A 20,380-nucleotide genomic window follows, 5' to 3' on the forward strand; every position below is an offset into this window, starting at 1 on the left:
GGGCTTGTTGAACTTCTGTGATGCCTTTCACAGAATACATTCCTAAGCAGGTTCTTGTAGCTCGATGTATTTGCACAAATTACATGCAGCTTTAGTCTGGCACTGTAAGCTGCATTAAGTGACTCACAGTGATCTTATGGGATTTATTCTCATACCAGTGTTTTTGTTGCATATTTTATTAAGTGCAGTGTAATTCTACAACACAAGTGATAACTTTGATGTGCAGATTACGGCTCCAGCTGGAATGGCTGGGCCAGGCAGCCGCCTGCAGGTCTTTCCTTTCACTATGGAAGCGTGTGACGGAGGCGAGTCTGCACCTCAGGGGAGCTGCTGCAGAACACACTCTGGGTATCTTAGGCTGCTCTGGGCCACGAGGCACAGATCTACGGTGCCAGTAGTTGGCCGCCTGGGAAACTGCCCTCAGGTTCCTTATGGGCCATTGGGGACGCTCGTGTTTCTGTTAAATCAGGCATACGGTATATATGTGCTGAAAAAATACTAGCTGGAACAGAAATGTTGCTAATATGTAGCGCATGAGGAAACAATCGTATGCCCTCTGCCAAGCAGCTTACAGTGTACCATCAATGGGCCATCAATGGCTTTAATGCCACTGGTTTTAACTGCTAATCGAACAGATGGGATTTCAGGTGTTATTTTAGTTATTTGTGCAGCACCTATTTCACGCTGAGCATGTCCCCTAACATGACCACCTGAACGTTTAATATTCATCTAAAATTTCTAATAAAAATGCACAGTTCTGGCTGCAGAAGCCCAGATATTAACTCGGCTCTCTACACGCTGGGTGCCTCACCGCTGTTAAGATCGCTTGCAGGCAGATTAGGTGCAGGCATTTGGGTGACCACTGCCACCCTGCACCTTATCCTCTGGGCCAGGGGGTCTTTACAGCCCACACTGCCCAGACTGACGCTACTGCTGAAGGGGGGGATGCCGAGCATGCGCGCATGTCATGGTTGGGGCTTTACAATATGATTACATAGGGCCAGAGATTAGCGTCACTGCCCACAACTGTCGCTGTAATCCCTCTTGAGAGGATAGATTTAGCAAAACTACGGGTTCGGAAAGCAGCAGCCATATTGTGTGTTTTCAATGCGTTTTAAACGGCGTTAAAACTGCAGTGAATGTATTGATAAGACAACTGATTGCAATTAACTTTTGGCAGTATTATTGTAAACCGAATGGTAACAGTTTCGGGACTTAAGCAACTACCAAGTTTTAAATTGAGGTTTGTGTTTTCTTTCACTGCGGTGGTATTTTAATAAAGTTGAAAATTGTTACAGTTGGCTTTAAAAATGAAAGATCGACTGGAACAACTGAAAGCGGTAAGTGTAGTGTTTATATGCTTAAAATACCTTTGGACGTCAAATAACGCTTCAGATCAATAGATACAGAAAGAAGTAGAAAAATACTAATGGCAGGATAAACTGGCAGTAATACTTCTGACCAAAGTAGTAATTTATTTAAATTATATTTATAACAGTAGCCACCATTGTAAAGCAAGATTATATTCTCTTCGAACGAACTAATACTCCCAAGGAAATACGTTTATGTTGCGTCAGAAAGTTTAAAAAAGTTTTTCCAACTTTTTAAAAGCCGGGATTCAGGAATCTAGGTATTGTAAGCCGTAACTGGTTTTCATATGAAGAATGTCGGAGAGCACACTGTGTAAAGAGCGACCCGGGCCGTACTGCTGTTGTCACCTGCTGTCCGTGTCATCGCTTCCTGTGGCCCCCACAGTTCATATCGCCCGCTGCTGGGGTGAATTCCACGGTGGACACATCTAAAGGAATTTTTTTTCTCCCCGTCTTTCGATTTTACAAGAATATGGTGAGGCGTGCTTCCATTGGTGCTGTAATCACAGTCTGCTTTATTGCCGTCCTCTAGGTAGGCAACATCCATATTCATCCGTGGGAACATAATGGCGAATCCCATCGCGTAAGAATAGAAATTACTCGTATGCAGCGCACACAAAAAAATAATCGCGCTGATTATCATATCCGTGCCAGCTGTTTATACCCAAATGACCAGACAACTAGGTAAAGACTTGTAAGCACAATCCGGGCCAAATTGCCATCTGTTTAAATCACCTCTTTGTCGTCTCAAGAAAAGAGTATTAAGCCTGAGAGCTGGGGGTGGGGAGGCTTGCTCATGGTATTATTGGGAGATTTAGATTTAACTATTATCCAGCCTGAAGGGGCCACTGGAAAAGTGGTCCTCCGTACATACAGTTGGCTGCAGGGAGTCTCTTCAAAGACACACTCTGGACAGTACTGTACAAATTGATTGTGCAGTGGCTGCTGCAAAAAAGGTTAAAATCAAATGCAGTGTAATTCTTGGCCTTATCACTGCTTTGGTGCCACACTGTCTTTTCTCATTGGTGAGCCTGCTGATATTAAGAATAAAGATGTTAAGGATAAAGTTAAGCAAGGACTTTCTGTTGTGGGCTCAAAGCCTGAGGGAGAAACGTGCAGCTAAGAGGCTAACATTTATCAGGACATGAAGGGAGACAGAGATGCTGTGATGCTGGAGTACAATAAGTGCTGCAGGACGGGACTCCAGTGATCTCATGAACATAAAACCCAGTTTATGTACATTAAATAAAAGCATCTACAAGTATGTATAAGTGAAGCCCAAGCTCACAGGACTAATCTGGACTCTCCACGCTTGTGTGTGACACGGATCCTTTGTGTTGGGCATCCCCACGCAGACGCTCGACGCCGATGATACAGTTGAGACTGAGGTGGCTGTGGACAATGCCGCCTTTATGGATGAGTTCTTCTCTCAGGTAACTCACCGTCTGTGCTGAAGGCCTTCCTGGGCAGTGCACTGGTACTCTCCACTATGTCTGTGCTATAGTATGTCAGGTGTTCTCGTGAGCCAGTGTCTGTGAGTCATTTCTCCTGCAATGGGGCCCAGTCTTGCTGATCATATTTTCTCATTCCATCTCTGAGATTGAGGAGATCCGAAGCAATATTGACAAGATAGACGAGAATGTGACCGAAGTCAAGAAACTTTACTCCATCATTCTTTCTGCACCGACATCAGATCAGAGTACATCCAGCCGCCTCCTTCTATTTACTTTCTTCTCTATATCTGTTTGTGGAATCTCTTCACTTTTCTCTTGTCTATGACTCTCTGAAGCCCTCCTCATTGGCCTTCCCTTCTCATTGCTTTTTGATTTTCATGTGAGTACAGTCTTTTTTTACAGAAACCCAAGATGACTTGGAAGCAGTCACCAATGACATCAAGAAAATGGCCAATAATGCTCGCAACAAACTGAAAAGTCAGTACATATATGTTATGAGTCTTTGTGTTCCTCTATGATGTGTGTTAAGTATGTGTTGACTTGCAGTTACTGCTGCAATGGCTGTCTGGTTGTATTAATTGACTCTGGTGTGTGTTGATATAACGTGACAGGTATTGAGCGAAATCTAGAATCCCCCGGGGAGCGAGTGTCAGCTGACCTGCGGATACGCAAGTCTCAGGTATAACGCGAAATTACCATTTATGCCTCAGCTGACTGTGTCACCCAGGATTTGCTGTAGAATAAAGATTTCTGCTTCCACTCCCTTAGCATGCAGTTCTGTCGAGGAAGTTTGTGGAGGTGATGACCAAGTACAATGAGGCGCAGGTCGACTTCCGGGAGAGGAGCAAAGGACGGATCCAAAGGCAGCTGGAGATCAGTGAGTCATCTATGCGTTATAGTGTGTATGGATGTATATGTACAGAGTCTGCTTTGCGGGGACATATGTTGAGAAACCAGATTAAAGCAAGTTAAGCAACTTTTTTTTTGAGTGGTTTATATTTAGAAATTAGGAATTGGATAAGAATAAGTATCACCGCAAGCACAGAAATGTAAACGTATCTTTATGTAAATGTGTAAATGCTTATGTGTGAATCAAGTGTGTATAGTTGGTCAAAGATTTGTTTTGTTCACTGAAGTATTACATATTTGCTTAAGCATATAATTTACACAAAATATTATACACATCCCTGCATCTCTACCAGAACTCCAAGACAAAACACTCACAGCAAGAAGCCAACCATCCATCCATCCATTTTCCAAACCGCTTATCCTACTGGGTCACGGGGAGAAGCCAACCAGTGATGTGAAATTGAGATCATTATTCGATAAATTTAGGAAGGCATACTCTCTTCAAATGTCGGACCTATATTAACACATTCCAGGCTGAATGTAGAGCTGAATGAACTCTTTGTCGTTTCTACTCTGAAAGAATGTCTGTGCTGTCTGCATGAATCCATTCTCCTGTTCTGACATAGCTGGCAAATCCACAACGGATGATGAGCTGGAGCAAATGCTAGAAGGTGGAAATGCAGCTGTTTTCACAGCTGGGGTGAAGTACTCTTTCTTACGGAGTAGTCTGTGTTTGAACCATAGCAGTCATTTGCCTTCGCTGTGTAGGCCTGTGCGTTTGTGTGTCAGTTCACATGACTCATTGACAGGGCCTGCCTCTCTGCAGATCGTAAGCTCGGGGATATCACAGCAAGCACTGAGTGAGATCGAAGCCCGACACAAGGACATAGTGCGACTGGAGAGCAGCATCAAGGAGCTCCATGACATGTTTGTGGACATCGCCATGCTGGTGGAGAACCAGGTAAATGTCTGTTTCCCTCATAGAAACTGGAAAGGCCATCAGGTGGAATGTGTAAGCTGGGGCCCCAATGGGGCCATCTTAGGGCCCTTGCAGTCTTTGTTTAGCACTGTCAGTATTTGCTCTTCATTGAGCTTCAGAACATCATTTCCCTGGTAAGAACAGGAGTAACCACTGGGATTTCCTTTGCTCACTGCTTCCGGAGGTAAATGTGGCTGTGTGGTAAGTCTTTCTTCATTAACTGTTGTGGTTTTGTGGCACTATTGTCCTATTTATCAGAGCAGTAAGTGTTACAGTATTAAGTTGTCAGTGTGTCACGTTAAGTGATCTGTTTATTCCAGGGTATACTAGTGAATAAATGAGGCCAAGTCTCCATGCACAGAGTGGATAAAGCAAAGAGCATGAAATCAGCAGTGTGCCAGGTATGGGGTATTCTGGAGAGAAGGCTCAAAGGTACTGTATTAATCCTTGGTGCTTGATATTTGGCAGCATAGGCTGGGCAGTGTGCTTGTCTTGTGAATGGTGTTGTTCTACAGACTGGGGTGACACAACCTGTCTGGATTGACGCTCACCCATCACTATATATTCCTTCTTCTGTACATACTTTCTTGCAGTCCCCTACTATCTATCTAACTCACCATCTTCATCCCCACATCTCTGTTTTCTTCATCTCCAATTCTCTCTGCAACTTTCTCATCCACACTTGCTAAGGGCGGCATGATCGACAGGATCGAGAGCAACATGGACCAGTCAGTGGGCTTTGTGGAGCGGGGGGTGGCGGACACAAAAAAGGCAGCCAAGTTCCAGGCTGAGGCCCGCAGGGTAGGAACCCGTGCAGGAACCTTTATTCTGTCAGTCTTCAGATTTCATCCTGCTGGATGCTTTCCTTCCATTTTGTTATTGAATGTGTTTATTCATTTATTTAGAATTTCCCACTAGGGATCAGTAACATGTATGTGTTCTGTGCATCTCCCATCCTTCCCTGTCCATTTGCAGAAGAAGATGATGATCATGTTGTGCTGTGTGGTTCTTGTTATCGTCCTCAGTTCTGTTCTGTACAGTTTCATCACTTAGAAAACAGTAGGTAAGGAATGCTGGCAATTGCTGCACCATTATATGTTTTTCATTGTACTATATCTTGAAATGTTAAATATTCAAGCAAAAAATTTTCAATTATTTTCTTTTAGGTACTTCATAGATCTCTCCCCAAAACAAACTGGCTTCAAAGAGTTAACAGATCACTGAGAAACAGCTCTAAAATCACTTGGAGAGAGACTTCTGTGATGGCTGCCAATCAGTATTTCTTAAATCTACTGTTCACAATGTCCTATGTCTCCTCTCTCTCTCTCTCTCTCACTTTTGCTTAGTCACCCTTGACTCCTTCCTCCAAAGTGGTTCAGTGCTTGGAGCAGGAATAAATGTTTTGTGTAATGTTAAACTGAATTTTGAAAACCGGAAAGTGTTTTGATTACTGCAGTTATAATCAACATATAATGTTTTTGTTTCAAGTAAAATAGCTCAGGATATAATAACGTCATCAAGGAAATAGGTTCGATAAAAGTATGCAGATATAAATCATACTTACATGATTTTTGCCATATCCACTACGAAGAAATGTGTGTGATCTATTAATGAGGGACGGATACATGGGGGCAGGCAGTCGCCCCTAGTTCTTATGAACCCACCCATACATTGATTAATATGAAGACACTTTAACAAGTCTACATTTCAGTATTTTTCTTGTGTTAAAGCTTCACGGACATTTTGCCTATAGTGGTGTCCCAAGAGCAGTAACTATATATTACTGTTTCTTTATCCTACAGAACGAATAGCAGGCACTTTCTTTAGTTTGTTTTTGTTGTACTTCAAATAAAAAAAGTGAAATATATGTGTCAATTCAATTGCGTATCAGCCTGTAACGTTTTCCATTAAGTATTTAAAAAGCTCTCGCTAACCCCCATACCTATGACAACATACATGCTGGACAGGGTTGCCAACTTTGGTTAGCTGAGATTTTCAGTTCGAGAGACGTCTGCACACACGTTTACATATATTTAACAGCTTTAATTTAGTTGTAAGTAGTCCGTAGGGTTTGCAAACTACCCGAACGCTTCTGATGTAACTAATTTTAGGTTTATAATAGATTTGCCGTAAGATTTCTTAGGTAAGCTTCACGCCAGATGCGAGCGAACTGGCAGCCCCGCATCCAGTTCTTCCCTCTTGTTAGCGTTCAGACATTCAGCACTACACTGTCACCATTACCCTAAATTAAGAACTCCAGATGGCTTGATCATAGGGACTGGCTGTTCAAAACACGTCGTGCTTCTAATCGTGAAAACCACCAAGCGGCCTTAAACCTACAATGCGATTGGTGAGGAGCTCATGAACATTTATCATATTCAACGGCCGAAGCTCTTATACGTACTAGGCAAATATGACGTTCTAGACATTTCAGCCAGCCGGAAAAGGTATGCACAAAACTACTACACGGCATTTGATTGGCTTCACTACTGACCCCGTTTTACCAATGCCCCTCAGCCCTCTCTTTGTTAGACTGGGTTTGCTACTGACCAATTAAAATATATCCGGTGGATCTATTATCGTTAGCAATTGGAGCATATTGCAATAAGGGGCGGGTCTTTGATGGAGATCAGCGGCGTATTTGTGACGGTGTGAAAATGGCGGCTAGTAGAGGAGCACATTAACTTTATCGGATAATAACACCAAGAACATCTCTTTTTAACACTGGGATTGCATAGTCTGAGGGAAAGCTACATGGGTCTACGTAAAACGCGGTCTTACGCGTCATCCCCATGACAGTTACGGTCCCAGATGGCAGAAGTATTCGACTAAAAGGGCGGAAAGTTGCTCCGGAATACCGTGTTTGCCGTTGAATTTTAAACTTGGACTCGCGGACTGGAGCTAGCAGTCGCTCGTGATTAGGAGCGCGCGGGGAAGGACAGCTCCCCCGCTCTGGGAACCGGCACAACGAGGGCCCAACGCTCGTCAGGGCCGAGGGCTGTGAAATTTACACATTTTCTACTGAGCGATAAGCAGAGCCCGGCTGCGCTAACGGCCACTAGAGTCAGCTAGCTCTTTTATTTTTCTCAGTGCCGTTTTGTTTTGGTTTTTGCAATGATTCCTTTTAGCGCGGGGTAGCTAGCTTGCTAGCTGGTTAGGATAGCTAACTAGCTATCAAGGGTACCGTTGTGTGTAAATAAGCTACATTTGCATGTTATCCCTTTATTTTGTTACGAACTTTATATTGTAAAGTGAATTTTGAGCTGTCCTGCAGGCATCAGGTGCGAAGTTCGAGTATGAGCGTTAGCGTCGGTTAATAGTCAGCTAGCCGGTTAGCAGGCTGACGACCGCGCTGTCTTTAAGTTACTTTCTTATAAGGTATCTATCTCGCTTCACACGCATATACCAGAAGTTGTCGGGAGGCGTCCGTACTGTGACAGAAAGTAGCTAGCCATTTGGAGCTTCCCACAAAAGCAGACTGGATCCTGACCGTGGGCATAACTTAGCTGACTTACTGCTCGCACTCATCGTCTCATAATGGATGACGCGCGTCCCCGCTATAGCAAGCGCCTGGTAAGTCACCTAACGCCTCTTGGAATGAATATTTAACTCTATTTCAGTTTCGTCCTGAGTACAGAACAGATTCGCCGTTGAACCTGGTGTTGGCATTGCTTTCTGGTAGCTGTCAAAGTATGTCATGCCCGGCATCCAGGCGACCGCATCACTTCGTGTTTCTCCGGGACGTGTTGGCATGGCGATAGACGCTACGGAGAGTCTACCGCCATGCCAACACGTACTGCAGAAATGCGTGTGGCTACCTGCATCAGTGGTTGGCCGTGGTTGCATCGGAGAATGCAACGGTGTTTCCATGCCGAATTGACATGTGGCAGTCGGAAGGAATTTATAGCAAAACGGAGCAGGGTTTCGCGATGCTAGGCCCACGTTACTGCCCTGTATCCAGTTTGTGTGCTAGTCTTTGTTTTTGTACTGAAGTTTTAAGTCGATCTAGCTGAATTCTTTATTGGGTTGGTTATTAAAAAATGTGATGTTATCTAGCAATGTGTAACTTTATCTTTGTTTTATTATTTGCGGGTGAACGTTGATATAATGCTGCATTAAATTTATACATCGTGATACTATTTCTGTTCCCAACTCTTAATGCGATCACAGTGCCAGATTCTCAAAACGTCATTAAACGGACAGTTAATACAAAAATAAGTTTGTATAGGAAGTGTTACGTATCTAGTAAATTGTCACACATACAAATTATTTCCAGGCAGTGTTTACAAAATTGTAATTTTCAAGGCGCCCAGTTATAGTAGTAATGTCATTAGTGTGACAACATCCTTGTCTGTTATTTTTGTGGTTGAATACTGTAGGATTCATTAATGTCCACCAGTAATCATTAGGTGGTGTTTGGGTTAGTATTCCAAGTAAAAGGTGAGGAAAAGTAGTTTTACTTCACAGTTAAAATGCAGGTATTGAACTTCTTTATATATAAACATCTGTGTTTTTACTGATTTGTCTGCAAGGCAGCTTCCCAGCATTGTGCGCTAAATCAGCCACAGTGAGTGAGATGAAAGGCACGGGATTCATTAGCGTGATTGTGGCTGTGAATACCATTGTTGCTGAAGATTTTACTTTTCTTAATTACTGTATAAAATATACAAATAGTTTAGAAAATTGCAGTGGTTTCCCCTTCGTGTTTGTTGTGCTGAGCATTGATGAGCACATGCCAGAGGGAATGTTTCCACTGTCCTGAAGTTCTAGCCCTTGCATGCCAGTAACGCCAAACATTATTAATTATTATTTATTTTTATTGTTATTATTATTATTATTAGCAATAGTAGTAGTATTAGGTATCAGTTAAGAGAACATGCAACATGATGTTCTTATTGTAAAAAATAGTGGTTTCAGTTGAAGTTGATGGTGAGTAAACATCCTCCTCCACTGGATGAGAAGGGAATTGACTTAGATAATAACATGCACAGGGTGGGGGTGGTTCAGAGAGAGAAAGAGAGACCCTGTCGGTGCTGGAGAGGGGGCTGATTGCAGATACTTAAGTACAGTGAAGGGGAGCAAAGGCAGACAGGCATGTAACCCGAGAGGCTGTGCGAGATGCTAGCCATGTGAGCGGAGGTGCGGAAATAGAGTGGGGGGGGGTGTGGGGGAGTGAGGAGTGAGCAAGCTGGCAGGGAGGGGACACTGCAGAGGAAAGGGATGCTCAAGGAGAGACAACAGGCTTTTCTCAGAAAGCCGATGATGGAGGATGGGGAAGAAGTGACAACCGTTGGCAGTGAGAGAGTGCTGAAGAGGAAAAAAGGAATGGTGACACTGAAGGTGCGAGGTGTGTAGTGTCTCTGCAGGGCTGCAGGGACAGGCTGCTGCTGGTGTCTCTGTTTGACCTTTAAATAGCTGACATTACAGCACAGCCAATGTCAGTTTTCACCGATATTTGCTTTGTTAGTGTGTGGGTCTTCATTTTATTATTGTTGTAATTGTGGTTTAGTATTGTGACTGTTTAAAAGGAATGACCTTCGGTTCTTGGAGCACTATTAGAATCACAGCTTCCTAAAGATGCAGCATACAACTGCAGTCATTAGTAGATGCAGATAAAAGGAAAAGGCGTGTTTGTCCGTGTCTTTTGGGATCCTGCATCTTTGGTCTAGCTCTGTTTTGTAGGTCCACTATGCTATGTACTGTCCTTCAAATGGCTTTCAGTGTGGGATGGCTTTCCCATGCTAGTCCTTCCTGGTGTGTTGTCGCTTTTTCTTGCATTATATACTGAGGTGGACTGATGCGCATGTTTAGGGATATTTAAAATGAGTTTTTTTTAATTCAAGGAAGGGTTCTTCCTTACTCTTGTAGTCATTGTTGTAGCCAGGTTGGATACTTTAACATGCTATCCACTAGCATGGTTTGTTCAGCTGTGGATGGGAGTAGAGAGTGCTGTCATATCACCAAAAATGCAGAATGTTTCATGGATAAAAAGGTGTTGATTTAGCAGCACTCTCAAAAATCGCTGTTTTGCAAGGTTTAGGAGAACCACTGTAGCCAGTTGGTGAGTCATTTCTTCCTGTAATCGGTGTCATTGTTCTCAGAGTATTGGGAAACTCGGCTGAGAATGAGCATGAAAAATAAAATGTTATGCTTGCCTGCTGTTATGCTGGTGCATTGCACATCCAGAGCAGCAGATGATATTTTTGTAAAGAGCCATAATATGAAATGTAGCAGAGATACATGAATATATGAAGGAAATTGAATAGTGGGCGGGACCATGCTTATGAAGGCATACTTTTATGTTCTGGTGTGTGGGGATTGTTCTGAATCTATTGCCCTCAGGTATAAGGCAAACCCAAAACCTTTGTCTGTAAGTCTCGCTGTCTGAACATGTCCATTGCTGACAGAGAGAGTTGTATTTTGTGAAAAAAGTATCTGAATTTGTGCATGTAGAAGAGAATTAAATGTTTGATTATCAGGTATGTCATGGTCCTCCTGGGCTCATAACATGAGCTCCCATTTCCTTAGGTTCACTCTCTCCTGCTCAGCTGATGGCAGGGTTATGCTCACTGCAACGTCTTGTAACGTCTTTTAATGACATGAGCAGCTGGATTCTTAGAGTTTTATTGGCTATCAAAGCGACTCCCATCTCGTAGATACATTATGTAGCCTTTTGGTCATGATTCTAAGTTACCCCATCTTGTTCTCTGAACAAGTTCATCAGAGAACTTGAATTTACTGTACTGTCTTCAATGATTTTAAAGATTTAGTATTTTCTGGGGTTTCCTTTTGTTTATAATGTGCAGCTTCAGTATATTGTGATATCAGATACAACATAGCCTTCATCTTGGCTTATTCTGTACTGGTATTTTTAAACTACGGGATTATCGATAAATGGTTTGAGCTATAGCCAATTATTATATTTGTTTCATGTTCACATAGGCTACTGTTTTTGTTCTCAGCGGTCAGGCACAAGACGGCGTTACCAAGATGACGGCATCTCAGATGATGAGATCGAGGGGAAGAGGACTTTTGATTTGGAAGAGAAATTGCAGAGCGATCGATTCAGCTCTAGTTTGGTCAAAAGAATGGAGGGGAAAGGTTTACTGAAATTCCTAATTATTCTGTGTACCTAAATAGAAATGTAGAAATGATTGTTGAATTATATAGCCTTTGATACACATAGCTCTAATGTGAATAGATCACGTAAACCAACATTTTCTTCAAAGATTAAATCAGGATTACTGGTACTATAACACCTATTCTATTACCCCTCTCTAGAAGTAAAATATTCACTCTAAATGATTATTAATGAATGGTGAGCCAGGACATTCTTTAAACATGGACAGTGACATTAATACAGTTTTGGGCTTGGCCATTTTTGCCTTCTTTACCTATGGAAAGTCATTTTATGTGTGTATTCCCACAGACTTCACGTACGAATACATCCAGAGAGAGGGACTGAGGGAACCCATCATTTTTGAAAAGCCTGATGGACTAGGAATCAAGTATGACCTTTAAATTTATTCTGCAGGCTTTTTAAAGAAAGTATGCTGTCGTATATATTCGTATATTTTAACAAAAGCATTTGTCACAGTAATTGTTTATTAACATTATTGTGTAGCTATTTTGTGGTAATGGATTCAAACAAAGCAACATTAATCCCTTTTCTGGCCCTTACAGGATGCCAGATCCGGATTTCAGTGTCAACGACGTCAAGGTGTTTGTAGGTAGGAGCCCTCGTCTTGTCTTCTCTTACGTGAGGATTTCCTTTGCGCCTTTCTGATTGGCTTCTGCTGTTATCCTGTCATCTTGGCTATTATTGGAACATTTCCGTTGCTCCCTAGTGATCGGTGGCCGCTTTGCTCCCTCTGCAGGCAGTCGGCGATTGATCGACGTGATGGACGTGACCACACAGAAGGGCATTGAGATGTCCATGGCCCAGTGGCGCCGCTACTATGAGACCCCGCCGGCTCATAGGGAGAAGCTCTACAACGTCATCAGCCTGGAGTTCAGCCACACGAAGCTGGAGAACCTCGTCAAGAGGCCCACGTCTGTGAGTATTGGCCACACTGCCTCCCCCAGAGGGAAAGGCTGCTGCTGGTTGAATGACTGCAGCATATCCACCCTCTGCAGGTGGACATGATCGACTGGGTGGACAACATGTGGCCTCGTCACCTGAAGGAGCGTCAGAGAGACTCCACCAATGCTATCATTGACATGCAGTACCCCAAAGTGCAAAAGTGAGTACCCTTCCCAGGTCTGCTCTTCCCCTACTCTGCTCTCCTCTCTGTGTGTCTGGTGACCTTGCGGCTCCCCTGGCACTTAACCTGTGATCAGTGCTGTGTCTTCCCCTCAGGTACTGCCTCATGAGTGTGCAGGGCTGCTACACAGACTTCCACATCGACTTTGGAGGCACCTCCGTATGGTACCACATACTGCATGGGGGCAAGGTGAGAGCAGGCCTTGGTGCCGCAGACAGCCCCCTGGAGTTGGAGGGTGGAAGTGCAGGAAGCTTAGGAAGCTAACTCTGCTCATTTTGGATGCCTTTTTTGCCGCCCTCAGGTGTTCTGGCTGATCCCACCTACTCCCCAGAATCTGGAATTATATGAGAACTGGGTGTTGTCTGGGAAACAAGGTGACATCTTCCTGGGTGACAAAGCAACCGACTGCCAGAGGATTGAGCTCAAACAGGGCTATACCTTCCTCATCCCCTCTGGTATGCTTGTCTCCACAGGCATGTCTTAGGAAGTGGCCATTCTTGATCTGACTGCCATGCGACATAAATGACCCTGCAAAGCCACAGTTAAAAACATCTTTTCAGCATGTACTACAAGCGACAGAAGGAGTTTTCTTTACTTTCTCTGCACAGCTTAGTTTGAATGTGTGTGGCCCTGCAGTGATGCTAAGCTTGGGTGTATGGCTGTTCCTCTGTGCCAGGCTGGATCCATGCTGTGTATACGCCAGTCGACACCTTGGTGTTCGGGGGCAACTTCTTGCATAGTTTCAACATCCCCATGCAGCTGCATATCTACGGCATCGAGGACCGCACACGGGTGGGTGTGTGACTGGCAGCTCTGAGAAAAACCTGGGGTTGTTACCTGATTCAGTCTGTCTGGCTGGGTTCTGTGTGGGGTTTTGTGCTAGACCTGACATAACTCTCATGCCCTGCAGGTTCCTACCAAGTTCCGCTACCCCTTTTACTATGAAATGTGCTGGTATGTGCTGGAGCGCTACCTGTACAGTCTGACCAACACGTCGCACCTCACGCCTGAATTCCAGAAGCACTCTCTGGGCATAGGTCTGTCCCCGCCCCTTCCTTTCAAAGCCCCTCTCCTTTATCAATGGCCCATTCTCCCCATTCTCTGCACAACTACAGTACGTTTTGTTCCCACTTGATGAAGAATGCATCCTCCTCTATGTATAACTTGCAATTTTATTCTCAGGCCTGAAGCAAGATCCATCATTCCAAGACGAAACTCTCAACGGTCACATCAAAGATGAAGAGGAAGAGGAGGAGGAAGATGAGTCTTTTCACACGCCCATCAAGCCTGGCACCAAAGTTCACCTCGCTCCCTTTGAGCTTGAGGGGCTCTGGAGCCTTCTGGGGAAGCTGGAGTCTCTCCCTTCCCATAAGAAGTGTGTCCCGGCTGGAATCCACAATGCCCCTGCACTGCTGCACGACATCAGGGTATGACAAGAGACCACTTGTGGTGCAGCCCGAGCTGCTCCCCTTTTATTCCTCTTCCTCATCCATGCTGTCTTCCTCAGACTTTGCTCCAGGAGCATGCCAACGACAACCCCAAACTGTCCTACACTGGCAAGCCCATCGTCAGGTGGCCCAAGAGGGTGAGCGGTCACTCGCATCAAAACGACATTCAGTCCACAAGCGGTACACAGGGGCTCATTGGCTTTTTGTGGTGATCTCCTCCCCCAGCCATCCTGGTACCAGCCCCCTCCACCCCCTCCAGTGGTGGGCCGGCCTCGCCTTTCATCGACGCTCGCCCCCCCACGGCCCGTCAAGCCTCCATCCTCCATGTCGGTTTTGCGCCGGCGCCGTGTGCGCTGCAAACGTTGCGAGGCATGCCTGCGCTCTGAGTGCGGGGACTGCAACTTCTGCAGGGACATGAAGAAGTTTGGGGGACCAGGCAAACTGAAACAAACCTGCGTGCTGCGCCAGTGCCTAGCTGTGAGTGTGTTTGTGTGTGTGTCTAACTGCGTCTGCCGGCGTGTGTGCGCATATGTGAGTGCGTCTGCCGGAGTGTGTCTGCTCGTGTGCGCAGCAACCATGTACATTAGTGTCACTTGGTTTTTCTCTCTCTCAGCCCGGCCTGCCCTTGTCTGCAGTGTGTGAGGTGTGTGGGGAGGGCAGTCAGGAGGCTGGTGAAGACACGCCATTTTCCCTCACACTCATGGAGTGCTCCAACTGTGCCCAGATCGCTCACCCCGGGTGCCTGAAGGTGACACACCACAGCCCACTTTCACTCTTTTTGTACCATCATGCTTTTCTAAGAGGAACGATGGTGTAAAAAGTGCTCTGTGTACAGGTGCCTGGCGAGGGTGTCGTCAACAAGGATCTCCCCAGTTGCTGGGAGTGTCCTAAGTGTGCTGTGGGCAAAGACTCAGAGTCTGAGGTGGGACCTGTCACTTTTTAGTCTCTGTGATTCATATATATGCTCTTATATCCATTTATACATAGGTGGTTTCAGCAGTATACGTGTCTTTGAGAATGTGCCTATGATCCTACTCTCCTAACACGCTTCACTCACACCCCCCCAGTCCTCCGGAAGTGACGATGACAGCGTTGCATCTGCAGGCTCTCTCTCCCCAGCTGCACCTGCATCAGAGAAGCGCTCCAACAAGAAGGGGATAGGGGGTGCTGCCGTTGACGAGGGTGGGGGTGGCCGGGGAAGGGGCAGGCGCCCTGGGCGGCCCCTCTCTGCACTCGCTATTGCGTCGTCTTCCTCCCACAGGCTGCTTCTGCACCACCAAAGCAGGAAGCGTGCTGGAGCCCTGGAGCTCCGTCTCAGAAAGCGGGTGAGGCCTCTCCCTCTCGCAAAACCTGACCGTAACATGCAGCCCTCTATGGTCGCCTGAATCAGCTGAGAGGATTATCTTGACTGGTTTTAGACTTCTGGCTGATTTGGGGTGTTAATTTCTTTTCCCCCTATTGTGTTCATAGATAAAGTTGGAGAGAAATAAAGTTCTGCAGCTGGTAAGAGTGCCCTTATGCCTCCTGCTGTTGAGATCACCGGCTGGCGCATTCAGTCTCTAACTTGGGCTTTGCTGTTATCCCAGAAGCGCAAGTCCTCTGCCCTCGACTCCCGCTCATCTAAACTCCTCTGTCGCCGTGGGAGTCACAAAGATGAGGACTCAGCCAGCGATGATGATGATGACGACGACGAAGATGATGACGATGACGATGATGATGATGATGATGATGATAGTGGTGGAGGGCTTGGCAGCAGCAGGAAGCTGGCCTTGCATGCCCGGGGTGGCTCTACATCGCGTTTGCACCACACTCTACGGGGTGTTGGGGCGGGTAGGCGGGGCCTGTGGAGAGGCTCCGCCTCCCGTGTGGGTCGCAACAGTAGTGGTGCTTCTCTTAGGATGCGTCGTGGTATGGGGGTGCGTGACGGGCGCAGGCAGCGAGGGGGACGCCCTTGGCCACGGGGAGCAGGACGGGGCCAGCGTCGGCGTGGCGATACAGAGGATGAGGAAAGTGAGAGTGACAGCGCTGACCATGATGCAGAGGAAGAGGAGGAGGAGGAGGAGAGCGAAGATGGGCCCTTAGACAAGAGGAAGCGGTCACACAGACGCTGCAGTCAGGCAGAGGAGGATGAGGACGACGACGACAGGGACAGCGAGGACTGTGGCATGGACGGCATGGGAGGGCAGGATGCATTGGATGAGGATGTGGATGAAGATGAGGCAAACCAGTCAGACTCAGAGCCCGAACCCCCTGTGCTGCTCGTGTCGGACCTGAATGACGACCTGCTGAATGGCTCCTACTTGACAGTGACACTACAGCGGCCACCCAAAGCCAAGCGTGACCCTGGCGCTATTGTCCCCAAGCTGGAAGCGGCGGTGTCCCCCAGGGCCCCACCCAGCAGCCAGGGTTACGTGCAGCGTAAGTCGCTGCAGCGGCTGCGGCAGAAGAACGGCACCGCAGGCAACGGGCTCATGCTGGGCCGTGGGGGCGGGGCCCCTGGTGGAGGGCGACACCCACGCTCTCAAGGGCGCAACCACGCAGAGGCCCATGCCTTGGATGGGGACGAGGCCTCCACCTCCTCCTCTTCCCGATCCTCAGCCTCACCTACTCCTCCGCCCCCCACCACTTCCTGTTCCCCACCCTCCCTGCTGTCCTTGCCCTCCTTTAAGGACGTGGGCAATGAGCCCGGCTGTGAGAAGGAGGTGTGGGTGTCCGTCTTCCGCTATCTGACCCGTGCAGAGCTGTGTGTCTGCATGACTGTCTGCAAAAGCTGGTACAAGTGGTAAGTGGCACAAGAGCTTCCCAGGGTGGTGCTCAAAGGGTGGAAGGCAAGCAGTGTGCATGCGTTTTAAGGAAAGGTGGATGCAACATGGGTGTGTGTTGAGGAAGTTGTGTATGTAGGGCTGTCGCGATCACTTCGCCCATGTGGTGCATGTGCAATAACCACCAGGGTTTTAGATGAGTGAAATATTTGTCTGGATTCCAGCTTTTCAGCACTTTAGGAATATTTTACTTACACCCACAATTTGGTAAGAAGATTAGTAGTGTGCCTAAGATGATAATGAGATGGATGTTGTGACACCCAGATGTCAGGAGTCTTTATAAATTCCGCGTGCCCTTATGCTTATTCAATTCGGTTAATGATGCGCAAGGCAAAGCACTGAAGTGGCAGTGAAGATAAAACAGTTCAACAGCTACATCATCTTTTGAAAGAGGAGATATTGTGAATAAATAAGGTAAAAAGATGTTGGTGACGTGGTACTTTTTGCAGTTTGAAATCTGACACGCTTATTAAACTTAAGGGTATGCCGAATTTATCCAGATCGCTAGCATTTGGGTGTCACGATATGAGTCTCATTAGTATTTTAGGCACACTACTGAACTGCTTACCAAACTGTGGGCATAGTTAAACGTCTGTATGGTACGGAAAAGCCGGCATCTGGACCCTGGTGGAAGGCTGTATGCCACGTGGATGCGTGATCAGGGTGAAGGTGATGTGGAGGAATGAGGCTTGGAGTTACCAGATTTTGAAACAGTCCTGCTTCCTTTCGTCCCATTTCACATGTACTTACTGTGCTGTCAGAGGAGATGAAGCTGTAGGAATGGGAGGTGCACCTGATGTTGAATATTTGGTCTTGCTATGTCCCCAGGAGCTGCGACAAGCGTCTGTGGACCCGCATTGACCTGAGCCGCAGCCGCTCCATCAGCCCCCAGGCCCTGTCAGGCATCATCAAGCGGCAGCCTGTCTCGCTGGACCTGTCCTGGACCTCCATCTCGAAGAAGCAACTCACTTGGCTCATCAACCGCCTACCAGGTGAGCACATTGGCTGCAGTTTGTTTCATTCCCACATTCACGTAAAGTAATATTGCTGTGGATATAATATTAGGGTGCTAGGGGCCCTACGCGGTGGGGGGCTAGGGGCAAGCCATGCCCCAAGCCCAGGGGAGGGAGGAAGCTCTGCATTTCCTCTGTGGATCTTCCTCAGGCCTGAAGGACCTGCTGCTGTCGGGCTGCTCCTGGTCCTCGATCTCTGCCCTGAGCTCCCCCAGCTGCCCCCTTCTCCGTACCCTGGACTTGCGCTGGGCGCAGGGGGTTAAGGACTCACAGATCCGTGACCTTGTCACTCCACCAGGTTTGTGCAGGCTTTGAGTGCGTCAAAATCACTGGATTCAAATGCTGTATGTTAAATTCAAATTTGAAGTATTCCAGAGTAGAGAAGAGAAGTCTGACATTCAGTGATTTTAGTAAAATAAATTGACCGTTTTTGCTGTCCTGTGGCTCCCCCTGCAGGCTGCGATAACCGCAGCAAGCTGAGGAACATGCTGACGTTTCGCCTGGCGGGATTGGAGATCAGTGACTCCACACTGCGCCTCCTCATTCGCCACATGCCCTTGCTGGCGCGCCTTGATCTGTCGCATTGCCACTGCATCACCGACCAGTCTGTCAACCTACTGACGGCGGTGGGCTCGTCCACCCGTAACACGCTCGTCGAGATGAACCTGGCTGGTGTGTTGCCCTGCCTCTGCCTGTCGTGGGCTCCCACACTGACCCTGTAAACCCTAACCCTGTTTCTCCTCCCACCCAGGCTGCAATAAGCTGACGGACGCCTGTCTGCTGTACCTGAAGCGTGTGTCTGGGCTGACGCTGCTCGACCTGCGTGGCTGTAAGGGCGTAACGCGGCGTGCCTGCGAAGCCTTTATCTCGGAGCTCTCTATCAATGTGCTCTTCTGCCTGACTGAGGACAAGCTCATCCAGCGGATATCCTAGGGCACTCAGTGAGCCCTCCGGGCAGGCCGCACTCATCCAGAGGAGTGTCTGAGGGACCTGAGCAGGGATGCTGTCAGTCGCTGCTGCATATACGCCGGGGTAGTGGGTGGGGGGGGTGAGTGGAGTTAGAGAGATGGCCATTTTGGGAAGACGGGTGGGCAGTGGCTCGCTTGCCTGTCGGTGTCGGAGTGAATCAGCAGACACTAGGCACGTAGGTGCTTGCAGCAGAATGGGACAGGTTTAGCGATGGGGCGTGGGCGGGCACCGCGGCTGAAACACAGACCAGGCCGTGAGAAGGGGGTGGGGGGGGGGCGGTGTGCCGCCCAAGCCCTGGCCAGGAGTCTGCAGTGCTCCACTGGCCCAGCTGAACTGTACGCTTCAGCTTCCTGGTTTTTGTACACAAACTGAAACTGCTTCTTTTTAGAGATCCTTTGATTTCCTTTATAATAATCTCTTCTCCCTCCGTCATGGCGCCATCTCTCATGCAAGCCCTATAAGTTACCGACTTGTTACATTTTTTTTCTTCGTGTTTCCTTCTTGCTCTGTTCTTAATCTTAACGGGGAATATATATACTTTTGTGTACATTTGTTCCTGTTGACCGATATGACAAAAATACTTGTAGCAGTACAATAATTATTTTCTGAAAAATTTTTCAATTTTCTTTGTTTTTTTCCAAGAAAAGAACAAAATAAATAAATAAAAAAAATGTTGACTTTTTGGTGGGCTTTTATGGAAATTAATTTAGGCGGGCACTTGTTTACAGGCACATGCTCACTGCATCTACTTATTTGAAAGTCACATTTTGAATACAGATTCTCTCAGGTGTGATGGCGAAGCACCATGAGTAGTCACCGTTGAATTGCGATCGGTTTCTGGGTTAACGATACGCTGTACGACACTTTGTACTGATGCCGGGCGATAGCTGCATCCACACTGCCATGCTTCCAGTTGCTGTGGTAATTGCCAGCGTAAACATGCACGTAAACATACAATGTATTGAACTGTGTCTCTGTTAAACCATTTTTTCCCAAGCTCATTACGTCTACTAAATGCTCAACTGACTCATGTCCTATTCATATTCAGATGTTTCCAATTTACGGTGGGTTTTTTGAGATAAAGCCCCGTCGAGTATCTGTATTTTTTTGACACAAATTTTTACCAGATCGCTTGTCATTTCATGGTTGAAGATTTTGGATCCACAGCTTTGACAGCAAACCCATGGGTCTGGATCTAAGTAGGAGCGTTTG

At 46.8% G+C, this 20,380-nt stretch overlaps 2 protein-coding genes across 9 annotated transcripts; both read left to right on the plus strand.

Moving 5' to 3' along the window:
* Positions 1–11: 11 nt before the first annotated feature.
* stx3a (syntaxin 3a) lies at positions 12–6,519 on the plus strand. 6 transcript variants are annotated; one of them, XM_048996386.1, is made up of 11 exons: positions 12–1,340; positions 2,726–2,803; positions 2,970–3,069; positions 3,227–3,301; positions 3,436–3,503; positions 3,593–3,701; positions 4,300–4,373; positions 4,500–4,634; positions 5,343–5,453; positions 5,628–5,715; positions 5,819–6,519. In XM_048996386.1, the coding sequence occupies exons 1-10, from the start codon at positions 1,311–1,313 to the stop codon at positions 5,703–5,705; spliced, it is 858 nt and encodes a 285-aa protein (XP_048852343.1). In that variant the 5' UTR covers positions 12–1,310; the 3' UTR covers positions 5,706–5,715; positions 5,819–6,519. The 6 variants fall into 6 exon arrangements, 2 of the variants coding, with proteins under 2 accessions (XP_048852343.1, XP_048852345.1); XR_007385529.1 differs by lacking the exon at positions 5,819–6,519 and having other exon boundaries at positions 4,500–4,853; positions 4,973–5,453; positions 5,628–5,665; XR_007385530.1 differs by lacking the exon at positions 5,819–6,519 and having other exon boundaries at positions 4,973–5,453; positions 5,628–5,665.
* A 740-nt stretch (positions 6,520–7,259) lies between these two features.
* Positions 7,260–19,850, plus strand: kdm2aa (lysine (K)-specific demethylase 2Aa). Of its 3 annotated transcripts, none has more exons than XM_048996281.1 (22): positions 7,260–8,225; positions 11,615–11,753; positions 12,082–12,160; positions 12,336–12,382; positions 12,530–12,708; positions 12,789–12,895; positions 13,012–13,105; positions 13,218–13,371; positions 13,593–13,708; positions 13,827–13,953; positions 14,099–14,343; positions 14,424–14,501; positions 14,590–14,841; positions 14,978–15,112; positions 15,200–15,286; positions 15,432–15,689; positions 15,835–15,867; positions 15,951–17,146; positions 18,015–18,178; positions 18,351–18,497; positions 18,656–18,871; positions 18,951–19,850. In XM_048996281.1, exons 1-22 carry the CDS (start codon positions 8,190–8,192, stop codon positions 19,130–19,132), a joined length of 4,071 nt encoding a protein of 1,356 aa, XP_048852238.1. In that variant the 5' UTR covers positions 7,260–8,189; the 3' UTR covers positions 19,133–19,850. The 3 variants fall into 3 exon arrangements, with proteins under 3 accessions (XP_048852238.1, XP_048852239.1, XP_048852237.1); XM_048996282.1 differs by lacking the exon at positions 7,260–8,225 and adding an exon at positions 9,841–9,999; XM_048996280.1 differs by lacking the exon at positions 7,260–8,225 and adding an exon at positions 9,847–9,992.
* Positions 19,851–20,380: the final 530 nt, after the last annotated feature.

Source organism: Brienomyrus brachyistius, chromosome 25, assembly GCF_023856365.1.
Source record: "Brienomyrus brachyistius isolate T26 chromosome 25, BBRACH_0.4, whole genome shotgun sequence".
NCBI lineage: Eukaryota > Metazoa > Chordata > Actinopteri > Osteoglossiformes > Mormyridae > Brienomyrus > Brienomyrus brachyistius.

Coding starts and splice junctions, on each gene's coding strand:
- kdm2aa (XM_048996280.1), top strand. CDS start 9,873: ATGCTCAAGGAGAGACAACAGGCTTTTCTCAGAAAGCCGATGATGGAG. Junction 13,106..13,217: donor ACATACTGCATGGGGGCAAG/GTGAGAGCAGGC, acceptor TGCCGCCCTCAG/GTGTTCTGGCTGATCCCACC. Junction 15,287..15,431: donor GCAAAGACTCAGAGTCTGAG/GTGGGACCTGTC, acceptor ACACCCCCCCAG/TCCTCCGGAAGTGACGATGA.
- stx3a (XM_048996386.1), top strand. CDS start 1,311: ATGAAAGATCGACTGGAACAACTGAAAGCG. Junction 3,070..3,226: donor TGCACCGACATCAGATCAGA/GTACATCCAGCC, acceptor CTTTTTTTACAG/AAACCCAAGATGACTTGGAA. Junction 4,374..4,499: donor CAGCTGTTTTCACAGCTGGG/GTGAAGTACTCT, acceptor GCCTCTCTGCAG/ATCGTAAGCTCGGGGATATC.